General features: G+C 40.4%; 1 protein-coding gene across 2 annotated transcripts in view; it reads left to right on the forward strand.

Annotated features, from left to right (window-relative positions):
- The window catches only part of SLC16A2 (solute carrier family 16 member 2), a 121,829-nt gene that overhangs the window by 92,430 nt on the left and 7,902 nt on the right, over positions 1 to 21,497 (forward strand). The window contains exons 2-4 of one of the 2 annotated variants that reach the window (XM_032620636.1): positions 15,895 to 16,039; positions 19,269 to 19,719; positions 21,033 to 21,176. In XM_032620636.1, coding sequence (XP_032476527.1) covers positions 15,895 to 16,039; positions 19,269 to 19,719; positions 21,033 to 21,176 — 740 coding nt within the window. The remainder of the gene's footprint in view (positions 1 to 15,894; positions 16,040 to 19,268; positions 19,720 to 21,032; positions 21,177 to 21,497) is intronic. The other variant, XM_032620637.1, reaches the window with a different exon arrangement.

The following is a 21,497-nucleotide window of genomic DNA, read 5'->3' on the forward strand; positions in this document are numbered from 1 at the left end:
GGCAGGCGGACTCCAAACCTCTGCGCCACCAGGGAAGCCCTCCAAAAGGTTTCTTATGTCTCTTTATAATTCTTCTCTCCCAGCCCACTTCTGGCCCCTCCCCACTCCCAGGCAACCACTAATATGCTTTCTCTCACTATAGATTAATCTGTATTTTTCTTGAGTTTTACATAGCTGGAGTCATAGGGTATGTATTTTTTGGTAGGCTCTGGCTTCTTTCACTCAACATAATTATTTTGAGATTCATCCATGTTGTTACATGTATCAATTGTTCGTTCCCCTCCCTTTCTACCTTCTTTCCATTCTTTCAGTATTTCTTTTGGGGAGATGGTGTTGAATTTTATTAACATGGAAAGGCCTCTAAAACATGAGAAAATTTTAAAGGCAGCTTATAAGTGATGTATACTATATATACTGTATTTGAAAAAACTATATAGATATAAATGTATAGAAAAATCTGGAGGGATACATATCAAGGTAAAAATACTTGTCTCCAAGTGATTGGAATTGTGGAGTTTTTTTTTTGCCTTGCTTCTTTGTTTTTCTAATTTTTCAATTGTGAAAATATACAGCTCTTTTTAAAAGTAGGAAAATGTTACTTTATTTTTAAACAGCTTTATTGAGCTATAACTGACATACGATAAACACGCTCATATTTAAATTGCACAGTACAAGAAGTTTTGATATACGTATGTATACATCATGAAGCCATTACCATATTCAGGATAATGAGCATATCTATCATCCTCCAAAGTCCTCTTCCTATCCACAGGCAACCATTGCTCTTCTTTCTGTCACTACAGATTAGTTTGTATTTTCTAGACTTTTTATATAAATGGAATAAAAAGTAGGTATTTAAAAAATTTGACTTCTTTTACTTACTGCAATTGTTTTGAGATTCATCCAAGTTGTTGAATATATCAATAGTTCATTCCTTTTTGTTGCTGAGTACCATTTCTTGGTATGGATATACCACAATGTGTTTATCCATTTACATATTGATGGACATGGGTTGTTTCTAGTTTTTTACTACTACAAATATAGTTGCTATAAATATTCATGTACTACAGGTCTTGATGTGGACATATGCTTTCATTTTGGGGGGTTGCTGGGTCATTGTAACTTTATATGTAACCAGTTGAGGAACTTCCAAACTGTTTTCCAAAGTGATTACACCATTTTACAGTCCCAGCAACTATGCAACTGCAACTCAGACTTTCAGTTGTTCCAAATCCTCACTTAACACTTGGTATGGTCAGTTTTAAAAATATTAGATGTTTTAATGGGTGTGTATTGGCATCTCATTAGGTTTTAACTTTCATTTCCCTAATGGCTAACGATGTTGAGTATTCTTTCATGTATTTGGTTACCACTCATATATCTTTGGTAAAGTATCAGTTCAAATCTTTTGCCTGTTTTCAGTTGGGTTCTTTATTTTCTTGTTTTTGTAAATAAGAAATTATTCTTAAACACTCTGGATATGAGTCCTCCTTTATCAGATATATAATTGGCAAATATTTTCTCCCAGTCTGTAGCTTGTCTTTTAATTCTCTTAAAAGTATATTTGAAGAATAAATTTTAAAATTTTGATGAAGTTAATTTTATGTATTTTTATACTTTGTGCTCTTTGTGCTCTATTTAAGAAATCTTTGCCTAACCCAGGTTCACTATGATTTTATCCTATGTTTTCTAGAAGTTTTATAGTTTTAGCTCTTACATTTAGGTCTACCATCCATTTTGAGTTAATTTTTGAGTATAGTGTGAGATATTAGTTCAACTTCATTCTTTTTTATGTGGATATCCAGTTGACCCAGCACCATTTGTTGAAAAATATTATCCTTCCCTATTGAATATTTTTAACATTTTTTAAATTGAAAATCAACCAGCCATATATGTGTGGGCCCATTTCTGGACTATGTTATGTTCCATTGATCTATATGGCTATATGCCAATGCCATAATATCTTTTTTCGTTGTTGTTTATTTTATTTATTTTATTTTTGGTTGCATCAGGTCTTCGTTGCTGAGTGTGGACGTTCTCTAGTTGTGGCGAGTGGGGGCTACTCTTCATTGTGGTGTGCAGGCTTCTCATTGCGGTGTCTTCTCTTGTTGCTGAGCACGGGCTCTAGGCATGCGAGCTTCAGTAGTTGTGGCGCGTGGGCTCAGTAGTTGTGGCTCGCAGGCTCTAGAGCGCAGGCTCAGTAGTTGTGGCACATGGGCTTAGTTGCTCCACGTCATGTGGGATCTTCTCGGATAAGGGATCAAACCTGTGTCCCCTGTATTGGCAGGCGGATTCTTAACCTCTGTACCACCAGAGAAGCCCCAATACCATAATGTCTTGATTGGTGTAATTTTATAGTAAGTCTTAAAATCAAGTCATTATAAGCCTTCCAACTTTGTTCTTCAATGTAAAAATTATTTTTGCCATTCTATATCCTGTATATTTACACATAAATTTGAGAATCAGTTTGCCAAATTTTATCAAAAAAAAACCCTTGCTGGGGTTTTGATTGGGATTGCATTGTATGTGTAAAACAACTTGGGGGAGAATTGATATGTTAACAATATTGAGTCTTCTGACCTGTGAACAAGATATATCCTTAATTTATTTAGGTCTTCTTCTTTTTTTTGGGGGGGGGTAGGCGGGCTTCTCACTGTTGTGGCCTCTTCTCTCCCGTTGCGGAGCACAGGCTCCGGATGCTCAGGCTCAGTGGCCATGGCTCACGGGCCTAGCCTCTCCATGGCATGTGGGATCTTCCCGGACCGGGGCACGAACCCGTGTCCCCTGCATCGGCAGGCGGACTCTCAACCACTGCGCCACCAGGGAAGCCCTATTTAGGTCTTCTTTAATTTATCTCATCAACATTTTGTAATTTTCAATGTAGAGATCTTGTACATATTTTCATCAAATTTATCCATAAATATTTCAAATTTCGGATGATATTGTAAATGGTATTTTTATCTCAGTTTTTAATTATTCATTGCTAATATACAGAAATACAATTGGTTTTTGTATGTTGATTTGTACCTTGTGAGCTTATTTAACTCACTTATTACTTCTAGTTGCTTTTTTGTAGTCTTTAATGTTTTCTAGATAGACAATCATGTTGTCTGTAAACAGAGATAGTTGTAAAACTATAAGTAACTCTTATTTATAATCTGTATGTCTTCTATTTCTTCTTCTTGTCTTATTGCACTGGTGAGAACCTCCAATGCAATATTAAATAGAAATAGCAAGTACAGACATCCTTGCCTTGTTCTTAATCTTAGGATGAAAGATTTTAGTCTTTCATTATTAAGTACGATGTTAGCTATAGGTTTTCACTAGTTGCCCTTTATCAGGTTGAGAAAGTCCCCACCTATTACTGGTTTTCTGAGAGTTTTTATCTTGAATGGGTATTGAATTTTGTCAAGTGTTTTTCTGTATCTACTGAGGTAATTATATGGGATTTTAAAATTTTGTAGTTGTTAATAATCACATACTGCATTGGTTGATTTTTGGATGTTGAACTATCCTTGTATTTCTGGGATAAATATTACTCGGTCATGATGTTTTATCCTTTTTACATATTGTTTGATTCAATTTGCTAAAATGTTGTTAAGCGTTTTGCAACTGTGTTTATGAGGGACATTCATTTATAATTTTCTTTTCTTGTGCTGTCTTTATGGTGGTTATGGTATTAAGGTAACACTTGACTCATAGAATGAGTTGGAAAGTATTGACTCCTATTTTATTTTTTGCAACAGTTTGTGTAACCTTGTTATTATTTCTTCCTTAGATGTTTGTAATTCACCAGTGAAGCCATCTTGGTTACCCCCTCTATGATTCTTGAGGACCCTTTCATTTTTAACACTTTGCAGTTCTAATAAGATGCTCATCATCAATCTTTCTATTTTAGATATATGCATCTCTCTCTCTGTCTCCTTATTTCTTTTCTGTCTCTGTCTCCTGCCTCTTTTCCATACTCTTTATCAGGTGAGTGTCTGACAATCAGAGTCTCTAGGTGCTAGCCAGCCCCCTCAGAGAAAACTGAGGAAACTGTTTCAAATCGTAGTTCTTCCAAAGCACTGATGGTTTGGGTTCAAGAACCACCTCTAATATACCTTAGCCATTAGAATAGATAACTGACCATTGTCCTAAAGCAGTGGTTGCCAAATCAGTGGCCATAAGACATTAAGTAAAGCCCATCATCCCTGAAGGACTGAGGCAGGAGTTAGAAGGACTGCATTTTCAGACTTGACATGGGTACTTCAAAGTGAGTCTCTCTGGGCCTCGGTCTGACTATCTGTAAAATTAGGAACTGGATGTCTAGATCTTCCAACTCCAAAAAATGGAAGTAAATAAACAATAGAAGCACAGAGAATGAGGTCAAATAAAATAATAAGGGGGGTAATAAGACAACTTACGTTTTCAGTGATTATTTGACTTTACAAGTTTTGACACTCAAAAGTAGGTAGCCCATTAAAGTTGGCATGTTTTGAGACAAAGTGTAGAAGGTTAAAAATGGGGTTTGTTTAGATGTTGAATGCTTGGAAAAGAATGTTTTCCAGTATTTCTGTGCCAACCCAGAAAAACACCACCACATTCTAATGAAGAGAAAAAATAAAACACTGCCAGGACAAATATGAAAACACTTTTGGAATTTTTAAATAAAGGCTTGCTACAGATCTGGAGTAGTGTTCTAGACACGGTGGATGTGAGTAGCTACCAAAGTAAATGGACTTCGATAGGCTGAGAGCTGGAAGAAAGAGCTTCTCAACATAATGTTTATCAAACCATAGAAAAAGTTTTGGAATCAGCTTCCCTGAACAAGATTGTTGCATTTATTTACCAGAAAAATAACTACCTAGCACTTAACTCCTAGCACAAGGATAGAGAAATAGTTAATAAATGAAGCTCAGCTGGAGGTCACTCTCCAGTCAGCCACAGAGAGAATGAAAGGCAGGGCTCTTGCCATCTCAGTCCCCAAGGAAGACCAGAGTGTTGCATTTTTCTCCTCTGGAATGCCCCAGCTGACCCCTGAAGTGCTTTTACTTGCCTCCTTTTAAGTGTATTCCACCAATGCTTTCAGTCATCTTACTAATGTGTGCTGATCAACTGGCTAGATGTGCCAGCATACCATCAGCACAGTCCTGAGCTACCTGCCACCAACCCCACATGGTCCCCATGCCCTACCTATGCCATTCTGACCATGCTCACTTATCCCATCTAGGTTTAGTCTCTTTACTGTGTTCTGGGGACTCTGAAGAAGGGTGGAGATGGGGCAGAAATGGGAATATTTCTGGCAACAGGGACTCTGGTTAATAGTGACATTTCCTCCACTTAGCGTTGCATAGCAAGCTTCAGAACATGGCTCCTAATCCTATTTGCTACTCTTTCATCATACTGTTCACCTTGTCATGACATAGGGGCTCCTGAATAGAGATATCTCTGCCCTCGTGTCACCCCCTTTCACCTCTCTCTCTCCTTTACCCTTCCCCAGCTTTGCCCTTTCTTTGGCTTTGCTCCATCGTTCCCTCATTTGAGCTTTTGTTAGTTCCCCACAACAACAGGAATTTGTGAAAGCCTATAATTTAGTTAGAGAGTTTGGCTCTTAGAGTACTCTCTCCCCACTTTCCAACTCAGAGGGAGAGCTCAGAGAAGTTGGCTTTTGGAAACCAAGGAATGGGGAATCTGGTCTCGCATTTGAGTTCTTTTCTGAGCAGACTCCCTGTACTTCAAAGACATTAGACTGTGAGCCTGGGTAAGGAGCCAGGGCACTAATTGGGCACTTGAGTGAAAAGACTTTGAATATAAGGAAATTTGAGGGCCAATAGGTCCAGGATGGAGCTGGAAAGGCTGGGGTTCTGCTTTTGCACTGCTCAGGCTCAACAGAAGCCCAGCTGGCTATGGGTGCTTAGAGGAGGAAAGGAGGTGGTGTCCAGTGAATATAGACATTGTGTTCACTTCAGGCACAGGTCTTTGGGGGCCAACTCTTTGGGAGTACTTAACTCACCTGAGGGTAGTGGTTGAGGCTGAAGAGAATTCTGGGTATCATTGGATGAAAGTTGTGGATGGTGGGTTTATACATAGTTAATCCTTAAAGTCCTAGGGCTCTGCTGGACAGAAGGCTTATTAGTCAGAAATTAGACGCTTGGCACTTAGCACAGTTGTGCATTGAAAATAATGCTCTCTGCCTGATGGAAAGTTGTGGGGTGCCATCTCTGATTTTGCCAAGACTGTTTATAAAGATAGCCTTCTATACCTCCTGTTAAAGTCTACTTTTCACCCTTTGAACTCTCCCACATTCAGCTGTTTCATCAAAATCACTTTGTCATCAGCAGTAGGGAATTAAAAAAAAATCACTTTGTCTTCCTCATATGAGAGCAAGGGTAATATGGGGAAAAACAAAAACTCCCCAGCTTTGAGTCCAAGGACTGTCAAGAGTTCTAGAAAACCTCTACCCATACCTTGTATTTTCCAAAAAATGAAATTGAGTGCAAGAAAGATAAAGAATAACCAACAACACTCATTCTACCATCAACATGGTTATAATTATCATTATTATTATCACTATTGGTTCTTCTTTTTTTAAATATAGTTATAGCTGATTATTTTTCTCTTACAAAATTTCCTCTGATAACCTTTCCTGCTAACAATTGTTCTATTCTTCTTCAGTCATTGATCTAGCTATTAAATTACCTTTCTTTTCCTTAACGTAGCAAATTTTCTTTCCCTTGGAATGTCTGACCGCTCTGAAAATCTTTATATAGAAAATTTTACTGTGGTCTTGAACCATGGGATTTATACATTTTACTGTCCTGTTCAAAAAAGTGTTCCTTATTCTACTGTGAGATCCTTGAAGGCAAAGACCATATGTCACTCATTTAGCATCCTCAGTACCTGTGGGATAGCTGTGTATTTGGGCCATAAAGGATGTTAAATAACTTTTAAATAAATGAATATCATATATGGATGACTTCATTTTTTTAAAATGTACATTTAGCGTCAAAAACTATATCAAGGTACTTTTCCCTATTCCTCCCATGAAGTATGGCTAAAAACACTGGCCATTATATAAAGCAAATATAAGAAGACTAAAAGGTAGAGAGAAGAAAGTTGATGGACTAGGTATCTCAGGACTCAAGGAACAACACAGTGGTGAATTACCTGGGTTTTCTTTTTGCCTCATATATCTTACACCTGGAGCTGAAGAAGCTTGCAACCCAGAAATGCCAACAGAAACAAATAAAATGAGCATTGAGAAAAGCCTGATTTCTCTAACCAAAAGACCAAGAAAGGAGGAGCCTATCAAGACAGAAAACTTTTAGACAATAACCACTCTACTCCAGCCAAACACCATGGGGAAAAATGCATACCTTCTGACCTTTACCAACAAAGGCCTAATAAGGAACCTTGACTTATATACTCACCCAGTTATAACAAGGTGCCCCAATCTGTCCACCTACCATTCCAAGGTAGTAGTAGAGAAAACTGAGTAGGGAGCCAGGAATGTCATCCTCTCAGTTGTAGCAAGGCCTATTCTCCGTCCATTGTTTCAGTGGAGACCATGCAGGGAACCTGGACGTTCACCCTTGCCAGTCTGTAACTTCTGGCTCTCCTCCCATTCCTGAAGAGGTGCCAAGGTGGTGTCAGTGAAGGCCAAGTAGGAAACTAGGACTTTTAGCATCATTCAGTACAGTATCAGTTGAAGCAACATGGAGAATAGTAACGAGAGACTCTTACCTCTCCCAACCAGTTAAGTATCAGAGGAAGACCTCTCCCAACCAGTTAAGTATCAGAGGAAGACCAGTGGGGATCTTGAACACCAACCCCTGCTCAGCATAACAAGGCACCGATCCTCCCCAGGGTGTCCATGGAGGCTAAGCAGGGAACCTGGACTTCCATCCCCATCTCTTCCACCCCATCTAGAAATAATGTGGTGGTACCTTGCTGGCACAGTGTCATAGTAGGCCTACTAAAACACAAGATTTAAATAGGATACCGAGTCTCATAACATAATATCCAACATTTCCCATGTAAAATAGAAAAACCACTTGTCACACCAAAGACTAGGAAAATCTCAACTTCAACGAGAAAAGACTACATGTTGTTTTCAATGAGAAAACACCAAGATGACACAGATATTGAAATTATTTGACAAGGATTTTAAAGCAGCCACTATAAAAATGCTTCAATGAGCAATTACAATCATACTTGAGACAAATGAAAAAATAGAGTCTCAACAAATAAATAGAAAATACAAAGAAGAAACAATGGAAATTTTAGAACTGAAAAATACAAAAACTGAAATAATAATAATTTTAAAAACCTCACTGGATGGGTTCCATTAAGTAATGGAGAGGGCAGAGGAAAGAAGTAGTAAGCTTGAAGACAGAACAATAGAAATTATACAATCTGAACAACAGGGGGAAAATAAATTTTTAAAAAATGAACAGAGCCTCAGAGAACTGTGGTGCTATAACAAAAGAGGTAATATTCCTGTCATCAGAGGAGTCCTGAATGGAGAGGAGAAAGAAGGTGGGGCTGAAAAATTACTCAGAGAAATAACGGTTGAAAAATTCCCAAATTTGGCAAAAGAAAAATCTACAGTATTAAGAAGCTGAGTGAATCCCAAAGAGGGTGAACTCAAAGAAATCTATGCCAAAACACATCACAGACTTCTGAAATATAAACACACACACACACACACACACATCTTGAAAAAATTGAGAGAGAAATGACGCCTTAATTAAGGGGAAAAACATTCAAATGATAGTGGATTTCTCATCAAAAACCATGGAGGGTAGAAGGAAGAAGTCACAAAACATTCTTCAAGTGCTGAAAGAATAAACTGTCAATCCAGAATTGCATATCTGGTGAAAATATCCTTCAGGAACAAAGGGGGAAATCAAGGTATTTTCAAATGAAGGAAAAATAGAATTTGTCACCAGCAGACCTACCCTAAAAGAGTGGCCAAAGGAATTCTATAAACAAAAAGGAAACAATAGAAAAAGGAATATTGGATAATCAAGAAGGAAGAACAATTAAAAGAGTAAAATTATGGGTAAATAGAATAGAGTTTCCTTCTTCTCTTGTATTTTCTAAATTATGTTTAACAGCTGAAGCAAAAATTATAATGATTCCTGATGTGGTTTCAATGTATATAGAGGAAATATTTAAGAAAATTATATTATAAATGGGGGATAGTGAAAGGACATGAGGGAGTTTAGGTTTTTACACTCCACTCAAACTAGTGAAATGTCAACATCAGTAAACTATGATGTAATAGCTAGAGCAACCACTTAAAAAGGTATACAAAGGAATACACTCAAAGTGCTATAAATAAATCAAATTGGAATTCTAAAAATTGTTAAGGGAGCCTACAGGCAAGCAGAGAAAAAGAAAGTAGAGAAAGGAAAAACAGAGGGAACAAACAGAAAACAAAAATAAAATGACCCTAACATGTCAATGATTACTTCCTTGCAAATGATCTAAATACATCAATTAAAAGACAGAGATTGGCAGGAAAAAAAAATACCCCAACTATAAGCTGTCTACAAGAAACTTACTTCAAATATATATCTCCAGGGAATTATGCTGGGTGAAAAAAAGCCAATTTCAAAAAGTCACACACTATATGACTCAATTTCTATAACTTTCTTAAAATAATATTATAGAGATGGAAAACAAATTAGTGGTTGCCAAGAGTTAGGGACAGTGGGGGAGGGGACTGGGTGTGATTATGAAAGAGTAGCACAAAGGAGATCTTTATGGTGATGGAATAATCCTGTATCTTGATTGCAGTGGTGGTTACACAAATCTACACATGTGATAAAATGATATAAAACTATACACACATATTGTACCAACGTCAATTTCCTGGTTTTAGTATAATTATATATGATGTAACCATTGGGGGAAACTGGGTGAAGTGTTCATGGGACTTCTCTGGATTATCTTAGCTATTTCCTATGAATCTATAATTGTTTCAAAAGTTGAAAAAAACTCAGATTAATATTTTAAAATCATATTTTAAAAACTACTAATACTATCATACTAAATGGTGAGAAAATTGCAGCTTTCCCACTAAGATCAGGTTCAAGACAAGGCTGTCCCTTCTCACCACTCCTTTTCAACACCGTAGTGGAAGTTCTAGCTAATATAATAATACAAGAAAAAGAAATAAGTATACAGCCTGGGAAGGAAGACATAAAACTGTCTGTGTTCACAGATGACATGATCATCTATGTAGACAATCTGAAAAAAATGACAAAAAACTCTGGAACTTAAAAGCAATTACAGCTAAGTTGCAGGATACAAGGTTAATATACAAAAGTGAATCGCTTTCCTATAAACCAGCAATGAACAAGAGGAATTTGAAACTTTAAAAATGAATGCCATTTACATTAGCACACCCAAAAATGAAATACATATGTATAAACCTAACAAAATATGTACAAATTTATATGAGGAAAACTACAAAATTTTGATGAACTAAAATTCAAAGAACTAAATAAATGGAGATATTCTATGTTCATGCACAGGAAGACTCAATATTATCAGGATGTCAGTTCTTCCCAACTTGATGTATAGATTCAATGCAATCCCAACCAAAATCTCAGCAATTTATTTTGTGGATATCGATAAACTGATTCTAAAGTTTACATGGAGAAGCAAAAGACCCCAAATAGCCAACACAGTATTGGAAGAGATGAACAAAGTTGGAGAACTGTCACTACTTGACCTCAAGACTTACTATGAAGCTACAATATTCAAGACAATGTGTTATTGGTGAAAGAATAGACAAATAGATCAATGGAACAGAATAGAAAGCCCAGAAATAGATCCACATAAATATAGCCAACTGATCTTTGACAAGAAGCAAAGACCATACAATGGAACAAAGATAATCTTTTCAACAAACGGTGCTGGAACAACTGGACATCCACATGCAAAAAAATTAATCTAGACACAGACCTTACATCCTTATCAAAAATTAACTCAGAATGGATCACAGACCTAAATATAAAACATGAAACTCTAAAACTCCTAGAAAATAACTTAGGAAAACTTGGGTATGATTATGACATTTTAGGTACAAGACCAAAGTCACGATCCAAGAAAGAACTAATTGATAAGTTGGATTTCATTAAAATTAAAAACTTCTGCTCTGCAGAAGACAATATCAAGAGAATGAGAAGATAAGCCACAGACTGGGAGAAAATATTGACAAAAGACATATCTGATAAAGGACTGTTATCCAAAATGTACAAAGAATTCCTTAAACTCAACAATGAGAAAATGAACAACCCAGTTGAAAAATGGGCCAAAGACCTTAACAGACACCTCATCAAAGAAAATATACAGATGACAAATAAGCATATGAAAAGATACACAACACCATATGCCACCAGGGAAATACAAATGAAAACAACAGTGAGATACCACTACATACTTATTAGAATGACCAAAATCTGGAACACCAACACCATCAAATGCTGGCAAGGACGTAGAGCAACAAGAACTCTCACTCACTACTGTTGGGAATGCAAAATGGTACAGCCACATTGGAAGAAAGTTTGGCAATTTCTTACAAAACTAAACATACAATTTAGCAATCATGCTCCTTAGTGTTTAACCAAATGTATCAAGAACTTATGTCCACACAAAAATTTGCACACAGATATTTATAGCAGCTTTATTCATAATTGCCAAAATGTGGAAGCAAACAAGATGTCCTTCAGTAGATGAGTTAGTAAATAAACTGTGGTACATCCAGACAATGGAATATTATTCAGTGCTGAAAAATAAGAGCTTTCAAGTCATGAAAATACATGGGGGAATCTTAAATGCATATTACTAAGTGAAAGAAGCTAATCTGAAAAGATTACATACTGTATGATTCCAACTATATAACATTGTGGAAAAGGCAAAACTATGGAGACAGTAAAAAGATCAGTGGTTGCCAGAGGTTGGGAGGGGAGGAGGAATGAATAGGTGGAACTTGGTATTTTTAAGGCAGTGAAAATGTTCTGTATGATACCATAATGATGAATACATGTCATTAACATTAAAAGCTATATCCAATATAATTTAATTTTTCTTTGACTGTGCAAAAGATACTTTCAAGCCCAATCAGCAGCTTTCATTGTATTATAGAAATTCAGAAGGGCCAAATAATGGTGAGTTGTAGTTGATAACATGACAGTAAGATAATTTACTGAATTTAAGTATTTTTTAATTTTTGAAAATCCAGCCAGAATAAAAATACATACATCATAAATGAGATCTCACACTGGTACTTCCTGCTTCCCTGCCCCCTCTTCTTTTTTTATAACAGATTTATTGAGGTATAATTTACATATGGTAATATTCACCCTTTTTTTTTTTATATTCACCCTTTTTATATGCTCAGTTCTATGAATTTTGACAAAAGAATATCACCACTTACAGTCAAAATATATAACATTTCATTACTCCAAAAAGTTCCCTCATGATCATCTACAATGAGTCATTTCCCCTCACCCTTCCTCTTGGCATGCACTGATCTGTTTGACCCCACAGTTTTGCCTTTTCAGAATTACATATAAATGTAATCATTTGTGTCTGGCTTCTTTTCACTTAGCATAATGCCTTTGAGAATTGTCCAAGTTGTTGCCTGTATCAATAGTTCATTCCTATTTATTGCAGAGTTGTATCCCATTGTCTTAATGTATATCCACGTATTTATCCATTCACCAGTTGAAGTACAATTTGAGTTATTGCCACGTTTTGGCAGTTATGAAAAATCTGCAAAAACATCTAGGTACAGGTTTTTGTATGAATATAATTTTTCATTTATCTTGGGTAAATACCCAGGAGAATGATTTTAGGGTCATATGGTAATTGTATGTTTAACTTTTTTTTTAATTTATTTTTGGCTGCATTGGGTCTTAGTTGTGGCACGTGGGATCTTCGTTGAGGCAGGTGGGCTCTTCATTGTGGCGTGTGGGCTTCTCTCTAGTTGTGGCGTGCGGGTTTTCTCTTCTCTAGTTGTGGCGCTCAGACTCCAGGGTGCATGGGTTCTGTAGTTGTGGCACACGGGTTCCAGAGCATGTGGGCTCTGTAGTTTGCAGCACACAGGCTCTAGTTGGGGTGTGTGAGCTCAGTAGTTGTGGCGTGTAGGCTTAGTTGCTCCTCGGCATGTGGGATCTTAGTTCCCTAACAAGGGATAGAACCTGCGTCTCCTGCATTGTAAGATGGATTCTTTACCACTGGACCACCAGGGAAGTCCCCCTGTATGTTTAACTTTTAAGAAGCTGCCAAACTGTTTTCCAAAGCAGGTATACCATTTTACATTCCCATCAACAGTGTATGAGATTTCCAGTTCCTCTATATCCTCACCAGTACTAGGTATTGTCATTTTTTTTTTAAAAAAAAGCCTTTTTAGTGGTTATATAGGGGTATCTCATTGTGGTTTTAATAAGGATTTCTTGAATGATTAATGATATTGAGCATCTTTTCATGTGCTCAATTGCCATTCACATCCTGTGTTTGTGTGTAAAATGTCTGTTCAAATCTTTTGCCCGTATTTTAAATTGGATTGTTTGCTGTCTTATTGAGTTATGAGAGTCAACTCATACTTGTACTCTGGATACCAGTCTTTTATCAATGTGTGTATTGTAAATACTTTTCCCAATCTGTGGTTTGCCCTTTCATTTTCATAACAGTATTTTTCAAAGAACAGAAGTTTTACACTTTGATGAAGTCTAATGTATCAAGTTTTTAATGGATCACACTTTTGGTAATTATCTATGAAATCTTTGCCTAACTAAAGTTCAAAAAGATTTTCTCCTATACTTTCTTCTAGAAGTTTTAAGTTTTACATTTGAGTCTATGATCCGTTTGTATTAATTTTTATGTACGGTGTGACTATTGGTATTTATAAAGCTCTCATACATATGATCACATCTGATAATCTTTAGATTAAAAAAAAACTTTGGGGAAGGCACATGGAGAATTTTAATCCCCATTTTACAGATGAGAAGTCGGAGGATTAGAGAAGTGCTGTGTAATTTGCTCAAGGTCCCATAGCTGATAAGAGGTGAAATTGAAAGGTATAAGGTAAAATTGTGATGAGAGTTAGGGTGTCCTGCGGTCTCAGGCCAGTACTGTTGGAGCCAGCCAGCTAAGACTCAAGATGGCACCCACAGCAAAGCAAAGATTACCAGTGGAGATCTGAGCAACCTATTAGGCACTGAGGAAAGAGACTCAGACAGTGGACTAGTCTAACCTCAGACTGCACTCCTCTGGCCCATTTGGGGCTCCACAATTGAAGAGAGCCAGAAGCTGGCCTGGCATCCTGTTCAGGTGACACTCAATGAATACTTTTTGATGATGATGATGAAGACTAGGAACGTGTTAAGAGGAGAGCTCTCAAAGTAATACAGATTTAGAAATTAAAGCTAAGAAGAAATATTAATGAAACTAAGAATTGTTTAGCCTAGAAAACAGAGGCCCATGATGAAACTTGATACAGCCTTCAAACAAAAAAAGTTTGGGCTTTCTTTCTGAGGGCTGAGCAAGGGGAAATGGGCTGGAAGAATCCAAGGAAAAGGGAAAATTTCTTCCTCCCTGTTGAGGATTGTTACAGACACTTAAGAGCCTTTATAAACAGAATAAACTCTTCTTATTTGAGTTTGGAGTCAGGGATTTGCCAAACATTGGCTCTGATGAAGGATTTCAGCATGAGAGTTACATGACCCTCTTGCATAGTGTCCTTATAAATCTTTGAGTATCTCCTGAACCTTCCCTGTGTCCCTGTACATTTCCAGGAGCCCTTTGTCTGTGGCCTTCCCTACTCCTTAGTCTTAGCATCTTCACAGGACTGTTCCAATGACCAAGAGAAGTCTTACCTAAGCTCCTGCAGGCTTAATTAATTCTCATGTTCCTTGGCACTGAAGCCAAGTAGCCCAATGCCTAAGGCTATAAATCTGGCTTAGCATCCCTGGAAGGAAGCTTGAATTGTTGGCTGGTCCAAATCTGACCACAGTGCTTGAATCTCCTGTTTTATATCTACCTCTGCTTGCACACCTCCAATGATGGGAAGCTTCATTCATCCCAGTAAGAGATATAATACAATGAACATTGGACTAGAAATAAGGAGAGTTAGGTTTGAGTCCCAGCTCTTCCACTTAACTTGCTGTGTGATCTTTGGTAAGTCCCTTCACATTTCTAGAGCTGTTTCTTTATCCGTAAAACGGTTGTAGAGGAATCTCTTTGTTTTAGTTTGTTTGTTTAACTGCTATAACAAATAGCCCTAGAAAATTCAGTAGCTTAAAGGACAAGACATTTCTTTACTTCTTATGTAACATTCAGGGCAGGGGTTCCAGATTGGAGAGAGAGGGGGAACTTCACTCCATTCACAGACCCAGACAGAACTGATGGCAGTTCTGCCAGTCTTAATACATGGCTTCCAAGGTCACTCTGCCGTTATAGCTCCCAAGTAAGCAGAAACATCATGGTAGTCTTTTTATGGTCCAGGCCTGGAAGTGGTATTAGTCTTTTTTACCCACATGCTATTGGTCAGAATTCAGTCACATGGTCAAGCCAAAAAGCTGAACAGGCTAAGAAATGTAGTGTAGCTGTGTGGTAGCTAGCTAGAAGTCTCCATCACAGACTTGATCTCTAAAGGCTCCCTGCCCCAGCTTTGAAGTTCTGGGTATACTTATGAACTAGACTCCTGGTTCTCACATTGCTTTGTTACAGGCACTTTGAAAATTGCCTAACCTCACTGACCATCAGGGACTAGCAGGCTGGCAGTGCAGACCAAGGCAATGCCCCCAGTGAAAGACCAGAGAAGATCTGAGATACCAGCCGCACCACCAGGTAACACATTAAACTAAGGTGTCTTTGTGCTTCTTTTCTCTGCAGCATGGGTAGGAGCCCTCTCAATGGGCATGATCTTCTTCTGTTCTCCCATTGTGAGTATATTCACTGATCGATTGGGCTGCCGAATCACAGCAACTGCAGGGGCTGCCGTCGCTTTCATTGGCCTCCATACCAGCTCCTTCACCAGGTAAGGCTAGGAGTTGCCGACCATTTGCCCAAGGCTGAGGGTTGGCTTCTTTCTGGGCCTCAACTAGACACTCTTCTCATTGTAGAATCCCCCGTGGCCCTTTCCATGTAGGGTCCTCAAGACCCTGCTCCCAGGAATTATTGTCCAATGGGACTCATCTTGGTAGGGTCCCCAGGACACATTGGTAGGGAATATACCCAAAGAGGATCCAAGAGTTCCAAAGTGGTGGGAGGAGCCAAAGCTTGGGCATTCATACTGTTGGGCCCAAGTCAAGTTTTGGCCACTGAATGGCAATGGAACAATTCATGAGTACCATTCCCCTCTTTGGGCCTCAATTTTTATACTGTAACATGAGGAGATTAGATCAGGTCTTTTCAGGTGTCTTCCAGCTCTGCCATTCTATTTCCCTTCAATATGCCACACATCTCATGACCTCAACTGCCCTCCTGGAAATGAACTTCTGGAGTAAGCCCATGTGAACACCTACCATTACAGGATTCCTAAGGTAATCTTATGCTGAAAAAGAGGTCAGCTGAGCCCAAGGCTGTTTAGCATTTCTGGTCCTTTTCCATTTCTGGATAGCAATGCATGGATGATTTGGAACAGATAAAGATTCATGTCTTGGGTGTGAGAAGGGATGTTTAGCAGCCTCCCTCACTGAGATACAGACCCAGCACCCAGCTACCCAACTAGGCCTAAGCTAGGTAAACTCAAAATCTGGTCCCATAGGTCCCACTGGCAGAAACTGGTAGTGTCAGGCAAGGAGCAGGCTACAAGTTCATTTTCTGCTTTCTTTCTGCCAGCTCTCCAGAAGCATGTCTGTAGGGGAGGAGAGAAGTAAAAACCCTCCACCACAGCCTGAGGAATATGGGATTCCTAAAGAACTCCAATGACTTTCTGCCAAAGACACTTTGGGAGTTATGGTACCTCCTACTTCCAATCTGCCTGGGCTGGTGTAGGAGAATGCCAGCCTGGAGACGTGGCTAGCTTATCAGAGACTTGCTTTCTGAGCTTGGCTCCCCAGAGAAGGACCATGGTTATGCTCTCCAGGCCTAAGGTTCCACTCACAGCAGAGGATGATAATTGTGTTCTGCTACAACTGGGCCTTGTGAGGTTGAGCCAGCTTTCTTTATGACTTGAGCATTTCCGGCTGCCCAGCCCACCCTCCAACAGAGCTTGGATCTGGCCTGCAATGGTTTCTTGGCTTGGTCCCATCCAACTGGGACAGAGGCAGGGAAAACCATATCCTGTCTGTAATCTGCTCAGTCTTCCCAGGGCAGCAGCTCCAAACCCTTTCAGGACCCCTCTGGTGGTCGGCCTCATTTGCCCTCAGCAAGCTCGTGTCTGGCTCCTTGTGGGAAGGAGCTAGGCCTCAGAAGCGGCTCCAGTCTCAGAGCTACACATCAGAGGCCTGTTTTTTAAGGCCAAGCAGAGCAAAGTGTAAACAAATTAGCAACATACGGATCCCATTTTCCTTCCAATCCACATGAGCTCAGTTACAGGAGGGGAAGGAGCTCAGATGTGCTTTCTCCTGGCATTCTTCTTTAGGCACACTGGAGTAGGCGTTCCGTTCTCCAGCCCCTAAGCTCCTCCCCCACCCCCTTTGCCCTTTCTGCAAGAACATCTTCAAAGCCAAGAAACTTTCTGGATGGCTTCACATCCAGTGGAAAAATGGTTCTGCTTGTGGCTAGAACTCCAAGTCATCTTTCCTGTTGCTTGAATCAGGGCTCTGAGTTCCTTTGGATGGTGTGAGGTGGGGCAAAGTTCAGGCAGGGGTGGGGAGGCCTTGGCAAGCCTGCTCAGGGGCCTCCTGCCTTTGGGCCCAGCTAGAAATAGATCCACCACACAGCTCCCTGAACTGAATCCCATGCTTTGCTCCCACTGGCCCCCTCCCTGAGGGTCTCCCTCAGACCTTCATAACTCCTCTCCCTTAGACAAGGCCCCCAGCCCAGGTCAATCCCAAATGGTACTTAGATTCTAATGGGAGGAAGCCCCAAGGAATCTGACAGAAGAGGAGCACTTGGCTTAGCTATGTGTTCTAAGTAGAGGCAACCCTTTTGAAACCAAAGCCCTTGCTCATATCCAATGAATGCAAGCAGATAGAAAGAAATGATGATGATAGCTGTCTTCAATCATGAGTACTAGCACCACTTCATCTCTGCAGCATAGGTCCAGTCCTTTAGTATGAGGACTGGATCTATCTATGGAGAGGAACTACCCGACCGTGGAAAGTATTAGGTTATTACGTGGTCAGATAAGAAGTATTGCAAAATATGTGGAGGCATCAAAAAGAAAACAAAGTTTTTCACTAGTTTGTGCCAATATCATCTGAGGGCAAATGGCCAGCCAAGCTGACCTTCCCATGGCCTTTTCCCTTCTGATACTTTGCCTTCTGTTATAGAAGTTTATAGTCAAAGCAGGGCCTAAGGGTTTTAAGCCAGAGCCTCTCTTACTTGGCCAGGCCCACAACTTCTTTGAGTTTCCAGTTCCCATCAAGCAGCCAAGCTACTCTGGGAAGCTAGTCCATATCATGTCCAGCAACAGGAGCCAGGCTTTGGAAGTTATAGAAACTCCTTACTTTAGGATCCCCATGGAAATTTTCTAGGGCCTGGAGTAAAGTGTCTTGGGACATCCAGACCATGGGCATGGTTGGAGAGGGGGTGTCTCTCAGAATACCATCAACCATTCTGTAAAATATTAAGGGCCCTGAGCATGAAGAAAGACACTGAAGAGTCCTATGGAGGGTCTCAACCTTCTAGAATCTTGGCTCCTTGCAGAACTTTCTTGTTACTTGGGATAAAGCTTTGGTTACCAGCCCAACCATGGTGTCTAGGTGAGCAGTAGGTGTAACTATTCTCTCTAAGGCACTGACTTACTCTTTGTAGCCCCTCATCCAGACTTTGCATAGGCTAGTTTTGGCTTTCTTTTGAACAGTACTCTCTGATGGGGTACTATGATTCAAACTAGAGTCACACAGACTTAGATTCAAGTCCAAGCTTTGCTGATCCCCAGTTATGCTACCTTGGGTAAATTACTTCTCTGAGCCTCTGTCTCCCCATCTACAAAATGGGGATCAGAAGGTCCTATTCCTTGTCTATTCTGAGGGTCAGTAGTAACTGGGGCCATGGGTTAAGGGTGGGGGTATGCAGATCTCAGGAGGGTGAGGGGGGAAGGGCAGGTGGATTGCTGGTCAGGCTTCTGAGGATAGCTCTTGGTGTCTCTCCCACAGCTCACTAAGCCTGCGTTACTTCACCTACGGGATTCTCTTTGGTTGTGGCTGTTCCTTCGCCTTTCAGCCATCTCTCGTCATCCTGGGCCATTACTTCCAACGCCGTCTGGGTCTGGCCAATGGTGTGGTGTCTGCTGGGAGTAGCATCTTCTCCATATCCTTCCCCCTCCTCATCAAAACGCTGGGGGCTAAGATCAAGCTCGCCCAAACCTTCCAGGTGCTGAGTACCTTTATGTTTATTCTTACGCTGCTTTCACTCACCTACCGACCCCTCCTGCCCAGCTCGCAGGACACCCCAAGCAAGAGAGGTGTCCACACCCTGTGCCAACGCTTTCTGGCTCAGCTCAGGAAGTACTTCAACATGCGAGTGTTCCGCCAACGTACCTACCGCATCTGGGCCTTCGGGATCGCTGCTGCTGCCCTTGGCTACTTCGTTCCCTATGTACACTTGGTGAGGAATACCAGGGTGGGTCCACCCTACCTGACCCCAAGAAGTTGCCCTTAACTTGCCTGAAGTCCAGAGGGTAGGAGCAGAAGACATTGAAAGGGCAGACCTGGAGCCTTTGGAGAAAGACAAAACAGTGGTTGGAGAGACCCAGAGTAGGAAAGAGCACGGGCTGAGGGAAGACCTCAATGGGAAATGGGGGAAGTTCCTCACGGGGAGGCCCATGCCTATGGTTTCCCCCACTGATAAATCTAGATGGATTTTCAGGAGAAGATAAGCATCACTGGGATACAGGAGGCTGCCTCAGATGACCCAATGATAGGGTTTTCTTTTCTTTTTTTTTTTTTTATATTTATTTGGCAGTGCTGGGTCTTCGTTGCAGTGCCTTGTCTCTTCGTTGTGGCGTGTGGGCTTCTCTAGCTGCAGCACATGGGCTCAGTAGTCACAGCATGTTGGCTCAGTGGTTGCAGTGCTTGGGCTCTCTAGTTGCAGCATGCAGGCTCTAGAGCATACGGGCTCAGTAGTTGCAGCACGCTGGCTTAGTTGTGGTATGTAGGATCTTAGTTCCCCAGCCAGGGATCACCAGGCCCCTGCATTGGGAGCATGGAGTCTTAATCACTGACCGCCAGGGAAGTCCCTCAATGATAGAGTTTTCTAAGAGTGTGTCTTATGGAATGCTAGTCTTTGGGGTCAAGTATTTTGTTTAAGAAATAACACATACTAGATTTCTCTAGCTTCATAATGTGTAGCAATCTTTTAAAGGTACCAAAAATCCTGCTGTAAAGAAATCAATTAAGCTTTGTTTAACCACCATACACCCAACTTACATGGCCAAAGATTTGTTGGTTGTAGTCCAACTGTTATCTTCCACAGACCTTGTGTTTCTTAAAGCACACTTTTGGAATATTACCTGGAAGTTAGTGGATCATTCTCCCTTGGTGACCTGCTGTTACCCTAGGCTGTCAGTTCTGGGTCAGGGAATGAGGAGATAATAGGGGAACCCTTGGACTTTTTTCAGTTGTTAAGGCTGTATTCTGTCCTGCCAAGGCTTGGAAGGGGCTTAGAGATACCCACTGCCCTCAGCTGTTGCTCAGAAACCCAGAATCCAGAGAGCCAAGGGATATGCAGCCTTTTAAGCTGTTAGAAACAGCCAGAGAGCTTGTTCTGGAGCTAAGGCTATAAAGGAGGAAGCTGCAAGAGAAGGAACTCTTGCCATGGTCCAGGGAAGTAAGCAGTAGAGGATTCTGGGTATGCCCACAATTAACCAGCCAGGTCTTCTTCTTCCTCTTATCCTGTGGGCCTGGTGCTATGCTTTACAGATGAAGTATGTGGAAGAGGAATTCTTGGAAATCAAGCAGACCTGGGTGCTCTTGGTGTGTATTGGAGCTACCTCAGGCCTTGGGCGCCTTGTGTCAGGCCGTGTCAGTGACTCCATTCCTGGACTTAAGAAGATCTACTTGCAGGTGAGTGTGACCACCCTGTCTACTGTGGGGAAAACAGCCTGCCACAGATGCTAGGTTATCCAGCCTTTGGGATACAATGGTAGGATGTATAACTGCTGTGGCCTGGGCCCCAGCTCTGACACCAGCTTGCTATGTGACATGGGAAAGTCAATCAAATTCTCTAAGCCTCCGTTTCCCTTGCTTTCAAGTGAAGATCATCATCCTTGTTCTGCCTCCTTCATCAAAATGGAGTGAGGATGTAGTGAAAGCTGTCAGTGTAAATAGAACCTCTAAGAACACTTTCAAAGAAAATGTTTATTAATAAAGGCTCTCCCATCTGAA

Source organism: Phocoena sinus, chromosome X (genome assembly GCF_008692025.1).
Source record: "Phocoena sinus isolate mPhoSin1 chromosome X, mPhoSin1.pri, whole genome shotgun sequence".
In the NCBI taxonomy this organism is placed as follows: Eukaryota; Metazoa; Chordata; class Mammalia; order Artiodactyla; family Phocoenidae; genus Phocoena; species Phocoena sinus.